The sequence below is a fragment of the Etheostoma spectabile genome, chromosome 11 (assembly GCF_008692095.1).
Source record: "Etheostoma spectabile isolate EspeVRDwgs_2016 chromosome 11, UIUC_Espe_1.0, whole genome shotgun sequence".
Lineage (NCBI taxonomy): Eukaryota > Metazoa > Chordata > Actinopteri > Perciformes > Percidae > Etheostoma > Etheostoma spectabile.
In genome coordinates this window covers 12,592,679-12,602,070 of record NC_045743.1, presented here as the reverse complement: position 1 = coordinate 12,602,070, position 9,392 = coordinate 12,592,679, and the positions used below count along the sequence as shown (strand labels likewise).

At 40.3% G+C, this 9,392-nt stretch overlaps 1 protein-coding gene across 5 annotated transcripts; it reads left to right on the top strand.

Annotated features, from left to right (window-relative positions):
• Positions 1-1,301: 1,301 nt before the first annotated feature.
• znf148 (zinc finger protein 148) lies at positions 1,302-8,561 on the top strand. Of its 5 annotated transcripts, none has more exons than XM_032529900.1 (7): positions 1,302-1,425; positions 3,600-3,919; positions 4,878-5,003; positions 5,132-5,255; positions 5,427-5,510; positions 5,614-5,732; positions 6,023-8,561. In XM_032529900.1, exons 2-7 carry the CDS (start codon positions 3,623-3,625, stop codon positions 7,658-7,660), a joined length of 2,388 nt encoding a protein of 795 aa, XP_032385791.1. In that variant the 5' UTR covers positions 1,302-1,425; positions 3,600-3,622; the 3' UTR covers positions 7,661-8,561. The 5 variants fall into 5 exon arrangements, with proteins under 5 accessions (XP_032385791.1, XP_032385787.1, XP_032385790.1 ...); XM_032529896.1 differs by having other exon boundaries at positions 3,600-3,979; XM_032529899.1 differs by lacking the exon at positions 1,302-1,425 and adding an exon at positions 1,582-1,604 and having other exon boundaries at positions 3,600-3,979; positions 6,023-7,660.
• The last annotated feature ends 831 nt before the right edge of the window (positions 8,562-9,392 follow it).

The window sequence follows — 9,392 nt, the reverse complement described above, 5'->3', positions numbered from 1 at the left end:
GTGCATTTCTTTCACTGTCTATGGTTGAAATCAACGCGGTCACATTGTCCATTTCTTTTACTGTCTATGGGTTTTTACATAGGATCAAGTGTATGCGGGCTGGGCTATGCGATTCTACCTCCTTCACACATTAGCTTACCCAAACCTCCACCTCATCCACTGCCTATGAGCCTGGGCCTATAGCTACATGATCACTATCACCCAGTAAATATAAAAATCTGCGAGGATTTTCTTGTTGTTTAACTATCCGGAAATTGAAACATCCCATAACCATAGACTGACTGAAACTGCAGTTTCATATAGTTTCCTCTAATCCACTAGGGTTGTGCTTAAAGCACCCATATTATGCTCATTTTCAGGTTCATAATTGTATTTTGAGGTTGTACCAGAATAGGTTTACATGGTTTTCATTTTCAAAAAACACCATATTTTTGTTGTACTGCAGATCTTGTTTTCACCCTGTCTTTGGGTCTCTGTTTTAACTACGGAGTAAGAAATCTCACTTGTTTTAGCTACAGAGTTAGACATCTCACTTCTATACTATCTTTGTTGGGAGTTGCACATGTGCAGTAGCTAGGTAAGATCACATCAACTAGATAACTCTTTCTCCAACTTTGGTCAGTACGAGGCAGGATTAGCTGGGAGACTTCTTCTAAATGAGGGCACACTTGTGGAATACCTGCAGAACAGGGACATGGAAGTAGTTCTTTTGTAGGTTATGGTGAACTAGTGTGTTGTAGCAGTGTTTCACCATTGAGAGCGAGCTATAATGCTAGCACTAGCATGTGCTACGGTTAGCCACCTCATCTCGGCTAGTGACGTAGAAAGATGTGCAGACTTTGAACAGCTCACCCGTAGATGAAGTTTTCTGATTGAAGGAAAATCAGAAACCTGTATCTCACTCAAAATAGCGTGGATAGATTTTTTTCCAGGTTTATATGCATGTGGAAGCACCAGAGACACAAAATAACACCACAAATCCCAGAAAAAGTATTTTTTTCATAACATGGGCACATTAATTACGGCATGGATTCTATCAGATGACCACAAAAGATATGTTGCCATACAGGCTATTAATAGAATTTATTATCTCTGCTTGACCATGCGTTGATAACCTATAGCCTACATATTAGCCTAGGCCTATTGAAAAATCCACATAAAATCTGATATTTTAAAAAATCACATTAAGACACTATTATTAAATGTATTTGATAGTAGTAGCCAAACTGAAGCATGTGGTAACATAATCATCAGCAGTGATCTGGCACCCATTGTCCCGACCAATGTTAACCACTAGATGGCGACAAATAGATTTTTTTAAAGTCTTGAAATGTGATGGTGTACTTGATTATTCGGCACACCATCATTACACTGTTGGCTTGCATAACAATCATGACAGCTAAACGGGTTTAAGACGCACAGCAGGTAAGATGAAACAGTGCAGCTTAGCTGACATAACTTCAGCGCTAATGAGACGTATGTTGTTTGTCTCAGTTAGCATTACTAGCAGGCAATAACATTGGGGCCTATTGAGCAGAGTGGCTGAGGAAGCTTGAGGCGATAGCGCCAAAGCGTACAAGCCCTGCTGACAAGTTTGGTGAAATGTAGAAACGAAAGTTGTGTTTTGTGCCATGTATATCCTTTGATGTGAGCGAAAATGTATTGTAAAATACTGCACGTCTAATGCTATGAGGATGCGGTGTCTTTACAGCATTACAGACCAATGTTTGCAGCAATTGCTAGCAGCTAGCTAACTAGCTTCCAACAGGCCTTGGAGGTTTTTCAAGTCGGTACAAGGGAAATAGAGCTTCCGGTCACAGCCTTCAAAGTAAAGCATCTAGTGATGCACTTGTTTCGCCTCATCCAAAAGACTTCTTCACGTCTGATTGACTAGTCGGGAGTTCCGTATATTTAACCTCTGTTGGTTTGTCACCTATGGGTCGTTAGTCACATGAGGGTTAAAGAGTCCCATGGGAGCAGGAACTCCCCACTGAGAGGCGAAATATCTTCAAGAATGTTCTAGTTGCCTTTGCTTATCGCAAAGCACTACAAAGACCTGGATGACTTAAGAACCTTCACAAACATAAGGACTATATTGTTGTTTCGAGAAAAATTATTCGTAATGGTTTCAAATGAACCTAAAAGTTACCCAAAACTATTGCCAAGGAGAGTGGTTTATATTGTATATGGTTACTATTGTTTGTGGCACAGTTGTAGAGGTAGCATTTGTATGTTTGTATGAACAATTTCTATTAATAGTTACAATGGATTGTCTATTCGGTTTGTCATCCTGGCCAGTGTGCTCATGTGTAACGTAAGTGGTGATAAAGCTTTAATTTTGAAGGCACATTCTTCTCTTTTCCTGCATCTCTCCAGCACTTGTTACAAATGTAATGTAGCAGCCTTGACAAGCGCGGCTAGCTCGCTGGCTAGCAAGATACGTAACCCACTTAACCTAAGTGACACAGTGAGTGTGTTTACATATGGGAATAAGTGGTTGTTGGTGTGTGCTTAAGCCGTGACCGATACTTTTCTGCTAGTGTCAGTCTATATTAGCTACTTTGTCAAAACTGTTATCAAACGGTCGACAAATGCTACGTTAGCTAGCGTTAACGTTACGTTTAAGACCAAGTGACTGTTAGTTAACTAGCTAGCTAGCTAATTCGGTCTTGTTGAAGTGAAACGTTAACGCCAAGTAAGGGAAACGCAAGTGTAGTTAATGTTGCAGCTAGAAATGCATAGCTGGTTTCTAACTATTTTGGTTCTGGACACATCAAGTTGTCAACGTAGAATGACATGTATTCGTATTGGGGGGAAAAAAACATTAAAAAAGCGTGCTTGGCTTATGAGTAAAATAGATAAACATCTAAAAGCAGAACATCACTTCAATACATTGTCAATCTCATCTTTCAGAACTTTTTTTACGGTGCTTGCTATCACTTTACACTGTAAAGTGCATTTTGTAGGATACGATCACAGATACAACAGCTGACCCAGTTGCAAAAGTTGACACAATACTGGGAAGAGGCATTGTACTTGCAATAGCTGTGGGACTGAGTGGGATCATACGTCTTAATGTTTTGTAAGGTTGTAAATCATATTCTTAGACCTACAATCCTATATGTTCAACTAGTTAATGAAACCTACTGGAACTAGAATCTTAATCATATTCATAACAAAAGAGCCCCTGAGACCACCTTCATAGAGTTGGGGGAAACTCAGAGCTAGTGTTGTTGACTTCTTCTTGCTGGGGTTCAGTACAAACATGGTTCCAGGAATTGGAGAGAAAAAAAAGTTACTTTTCCACAATAAAATAATAAGTAATCATCCCAATTTTAAAAAGGTAAATTATGGGCGTATGGGTAACTTGGAAGTGTAAATTTAGAACCCTAGTTAAATCTTAGTCACTTGGACTCCTGCAACTTTGCTATATTCTTTTTCTTTGTTGCTATAAAATCACATTGGAAATGCTTTGGACTTTTTATCTTGGTTGTTGTTTTTGTTATGTGTGATTTCACATCCTCCTCTTAATGAATGTATGTTTGATATTTAGCTTGCCAACATTGTCCATTCATCTCTCTATTTCTTTCTTCTTACAGACTCAAGAACTACTCTATGTAAGATGAACACTGAGGACAAGTTGGAGGGAATCCTGCTGAAGTGCAGCAGTCGAGGAATAGATGGAGGAGGCAGAGTTGGGCTGGGCAGCGGAGGAGGACTGGTGGTGATGACACTGGGGGAACGATCACTGGCAAACCACCCTCTGTTGGCTGAGGACGACGACGATGATAAAGATGAAGATGAGGACCTGACTGGAAGCTCGCTGGTTACTCATGACCTGGTCCCTCCCGAGCAGCTTATGATGCAGGAGGAGATGACAAAGAACGGTAGAGGAGAAGGGGAAGAGGAGGGAGGCGAGGTGGGCGTGCATTTCCCCCTAAAACTCACCAATAAGTTGCCTTGCTTGCTACATATGCCAGTGAGTTCATCTCGGTTAAGAAGTAGTTCATGTTTTGATAAGACTATTTGTGTGGGTCCTATGGTTTCCATGTCATTATAGACAGTCCTCCTTTCATGTCATCCTATACAGTGTTTGTTAATAGTACATGAAAACCACCACAGTGATTACATTTTAAAAACAGTGATATAAACCATGTGACACAAATATCACAAGTAGAAAGCCTGTCACCCCACAGAAAATCATTGAAATAACTTTAAATTAAGGATAATCTATTGTGAGGGATCACCTCCCTCCCCCTTGTGTACCTGGTTTCCACTTAGACAAAAAAGCCAAAACCTTCAGAGATAAAGACATTAGCTGAAATGTTTGTGCTTTATAATCTTTTGCATTAAAAAGGAATGAAGATACAGCACATGTGAATTGAAAAGACTATTTTTGTGAGTGTGAACATCGAGGATGACTTAAACAGATCCATGGGATCAGGCTTAGGGCATGTTTAATTCCTGTTTATTCTAACTTGGATGTTATATCCATTGTTTTGGCCATTTTTTCTGTGTGTTAGAAAAGTATTGTACTCACCAAATCATTTGCAAACATAATATGGGAGATCTGCGGATGTTTCCAGGCCAGCTGGAAGATGTGATTTCTCAGAATGTCCTAGGTTATATACGTTTCTTTTTGGTGTATTATGCCTCAGCAGGAGGTAATCCTCAGAGGATGCTTGAACTACATTAACTGGCCTCTTAAATTGTGAAGGAGAAGCTGCTAGTGAGTTCCCCTCACATTGGTTGATTATCCTCTGCCTGGGCTTTTGCACCTGCCTGACCCCGATAAGCTGCTGGATGAGTGGGCGGGCGTTAAAGTAGCTTATGTGTCCTGTTAAATGGCTTTCCTTTCTATGGTCCTACTTTTACAGTTGAGCATCAAGCAGGAACTGAAGCTGTCTGAGACACCGGACCAGATAAAGAAGGACAAAAAAGGAGTTAAGGACCTGATGGTATGCCCCAAGAAGAAAAAAAGGAAGCAGCGTTCACCAGCAAAGGTGCAAATCAATTTTATCTCAGAAATTGACTTTTTTAATGGGCTGACCTGCATGTGTGTGTGAGAGTTTTCCACAGTTACTGAAGAAGGAATTAAATACTAATGTCTTTGTTCCCTTTGCTGTTGTAGATTCTCAACATCAATGATGACGAATCATTGGGCGTACAAAACCCCAAGTGTCATGTCTGTGTTCACTGTAATGCTGCATTCAGAACCAACTACCATCTGCAGAGACATGTCTTCATTCACACTGGTATGAATTACCCATTCACGTTTTAAAAAGGCCATTATATTAATTTCTTACTTTGAAATTGGTTAACTACAGGATGAAAAGAGGGGGAATGTTAAATTAATAAATTGCCTGTAATTTGATATGGAATACAGTATCTTTATTGTATACTGATGTTTATTATTCAAACTCCAGGTGAGAAGCCATTTCAGTGCAGCCAGTGTGATATGCGCTTCATTCAAAAATATCTTCTCCAGAGACATGAAAAGATCCACACTGGTGAGTAAGGAATGAATGTAATCCGTATGCACTAGGTTTTTATTTAGCTTTATTTTAGTCTCAAGTCTTTTTTTCTTTTTTCCTTGTTTGTCTCTTTGTGTAGGTGAAAAGCCTTTTCGCTGTGATGAGTGTGGGATGAGGTTTATCCAGAAATACCACATGGAGAGACACAAGAGGACGCACAGTGGAGAGAAGCCTTACCAATGTGACTACTGTCACCAGGTGAGCTGTTATTATTTGCTAGTAAATTAGTGCACATGGAAACAACAATCAAATTAGGTATTAAAAACTGCATAAAATCTGTTTGGTTTTTATATGTGCCAAACTGCAGAATGAAATCAGAACGCAGAGTGTGTACTGATGATATTCTAGCCAAAGTCTCTGTATAGTTTAACCCAGTATTCATATGAGTGGCAAAGAAAAATAAAGACACAACAATGAGATTGTCTGTATCGCCTCACCTAAGGTTCATCACTACATTAAAATATATATATTTTGTCTTCCATGCACAGTACTTCTCCAGAACAGACCGGGTTTTAAAGCACAGACGAATGTGTCACGAGAACAGAGAGAGAAAGGCCAACAAGGCAGCTGGTAGAGTTGGGCCTTTGCATGAAGCAGATTCTCTGGGCCTCCCCTTTCTTGCCAAAGAGTGTTCACTGCCTAAGAAAAAGCGGCAAAAGTGTACAGACAAGCGTTCAGGTGCTTCCACTGCTGCCCAGACAGATGGGTACACTGTCGCTGTTGTCGAAACGGAAGAGAAGGAGGAGCAGAGACAGAATAAAATTGAAGGTCTACCTCTCTTTGCTGTGTCCTCCAAAGTCAAACATGAGTATGTTATTGCAGACTACTCTGTGGAACTTCCTGAAGAAACGGCTAGCCAACACCAAGAAGGAGAAGTGTCAACAGAAGACACAACTCCTCCCAAACTTGTCTTAAAGAAAGTCCCCAAGAGGAGTCTTAAACAGTCCAGTGAACAAACTCCTCCCTGCCTGTCCACTTTGTCTTCCTTTGAAGAAAATACCAAGGTCACACAGTACACCTTTGAAATTGTAGACAAGCAAGGCCTTTTAGAAGTGGAAAGCAACACTGATCTTGAGTCCGTTGAAACTCTTCAAGGAGGACCAGCAAAGCCAGCAGCCGGCAGCACAAACTATGACGATGCCATGCAGTTTCTCAAAAAGAAACGTTATCTTCAGGCTGCAATTGCCAACAACAGTCGGGATTACGGTCTGAACTCAAGCAGCATTTCTTCTCAGCCGCCTGTTACGCAAACTGTAGTGTCAGCCGTGATTGAGGAGACTGTCCCTGCCACCATTCTGGAGCCCCAGCCCATCAACACAGATATTAAAGCCGCACATGACAAGAGTGTGTTGCCAGATGAGGTTCTTCAGACGCTGTTGGACCATTACTCCAACAAAGCCAATGGGCAATCAGACATTTCCTTCAGCGTGGCTGACACAGAGGTGACATCAAGCATATCCATTAATTCCTCTGATGTTTCAGACAGCAGCCCTGTGGAGAGCCTCGGAGCCTCTACCGCCCAGGCTCAGCCAGCCACTGAGAAGGTCAGTCTCTTACAGGAATACTCCAAGTTTCTCCAGCAAGCACTGGAGAGGACCAGCCAGAACGACAGCTACCTGACCAGCCAGAGCCTCAGCTTGGTCTCCGAAAACCCAACCTTAGCTGGACAACCTCTGTTCTCCACCGAGAAACCGTTCCCTTCCCCCAGCAGGTTCAAATCAGGGATGAGCTCTCCGCTAAGGTCCACTTTAGAGAAACCTCACTTTGGATTACTGGTCGGGGACTCCCAGCACTCATTTTCATTTTCAGGTGATGAGACCACCCCTCCCTCCGCCGTGTCCCCAGCTGAGGAGGACTTTCTGGAGCAGGTCTCACCCTCCAAAAAGACAGACACTTCACAAGGCATACTGCAGACATTTCAAATTAGCTCCTTTGATCAGAACTTCAAAACTCATTTCCAGACTTCAAGATCTGGATCCTCCTCACAGTTTACTGTTGCCAATGGACAATTAAGTCTTCGAGGACACAGCACAGACTTCTCAGAGTTCCCCCTAGTCAGAGTTACTGAGACCAGGTCTCAACTGAACTCCTCCCCTGATGTTACATCCAGTGAAACTTTTGGCTGAACGGATGGGTAGAGAATTAATTTTCTGTTCATAATTTCAGCGGCACTTTATCTCATGTCACTTGTTTTGCCAGAACAAGTCCCACTGCAGCCATGTGCTCTTTCTCTAAGCATTTTGTTATAAAACATATTATTGTTTTGTTTTTGTTAGGTGCAACCTCCTAAAATGGAAAGAATGGAAATTGATAAATCATAATTAGCATTTCCCCTTTTAAAAGAAAAAAATTAATTGTAATTGCGCATGGGTATATTTCCTGCTCGAGAATGTACATTGAGAGATTAGGCGACCAAAGTGTAATGCTAGAGATATGGGGAAATATTTCCTCATGCCATTGCCACCAAATTTTAATGTTTTGTCAATCAGTTTGCCTTGCACAAAAAATGATCAAGTCACTATTGCTGCTTAATGCAATATTTCCACTTACTAAAACGTAGGCCCTATTTATAACCACCTTGCTCTTACTGTAGATACATCCCCTTGCTGTTTATCTGGTTATATTTAAGTCCACTCCTAGAACCTAGTTATTCCAGCTGTGTAACTCCTGGTAAATTGTCTACTGACACTGACACCATGATTACAACTGATTCTTCACTTTATAATGAAGTCACTTTACTGTCACCTGAGACGGGTGTGTCCACATGATGTGTGATGAATGCTTTACAGGAAAGATGCAACCGATTGTATTCATCTCAAATGGAATCTAGTGTATTTTCCATTTACAGCTTGGGCCTAGTTTGGTTGGTGTGATGGCCAAAAACAAGGAATTATAGTTCTCATTCAAAGTAAATGAATTCATTCATCATTTTATTCCCTTTGTGCCTAAATTTCTCGGCACAGCTGTTTGTGATTAGTGCAGATTAGGCAGTGTAATAACCCCACCCGCTCGCCCCGTACCCCTGCTTTAAAAAAAGAAAAAGATTTAGGAATCAAAAAGCTGCATTCATTTAATGGTTGCCAGGTCAATTTTTATTTTTCCTTCAGCAGTATAAGTTAGTTGTAATGAAATTACTTAAGAAGATTGTGCTTAACCTTTGCACAATTTGCACACTTTTTCACTACAGGGAATGTAGTATGTACTTTCAGATTAGGGTTATTTGAAATTACAGATAATGCTTGTTGCTTTTGTCACTTATAATGGACAGTAGCTCTTAGTGCTGCAGTTTTCTAGTACTTTGATTGTTCTTGGAAGATGCACAGGTTTTGGGGAAACAACAATGGGATTAGGCCACCTTGTATTGATTGAAACTCAAAGTTTCATTAAGGCTATCAAGGCTATATTAGGAAAAACAGGACAAATGGAAAGTAGGTATTTTCCAGTTTTATCAGTTCTGCATCTGTACCTTTCTTTTTTTTCTTTTTTATTCCAGGCTTTCCTTTACTTATTCCTGTATATGTATTGTTTTTTTCTTAGTTAGTGTTCTGATGCTAGGGCTGCACAATTATGGCCAAAAGGATAATCACGATTATTTTGATCAATATTGAGATCACGATTAATTATCAAGGTTATTTGTTAATTTGAACCAAAACAAATTTTATTGTCACATAGGCTATTTATAACTGCTTTCACATCCATGTTGTGCTACATTCCTCTTTTGTTGAAGTTGTTATACATACTTACAGCTGCAACACATGTAAATGAAAATTATCTGAAATAAATAGCCTAGGATATATATAAAAAAATAAAAATAAAAAAAAATGTGTCTCTGAGAAAACTCCTTCACTTGTTTTCAAC

Coding starts and splice junctions, on each gene's coding strand:
- znf148 (XM_032529896.1), top strand. CDS start 3,623: ATGAACACTGAGGACAAGTTGGAGGGAATCCTGCTGAAGTGCAGCAGT. Junction 3,980..4,877: donor CTTGCTTGCTACATATGCCA/GTGAGTTCATCT, acceptor CTACTTTTACAG/TTGAGCATCAAGCAGGAACT. Junction 5,511..5,613: donor ACATGAAAAGATCCACACTG/GTGAGTAAGGAA, acceptor CTCTTTGTGTAG/GTGAAAAGCCTTTTCGCTGT.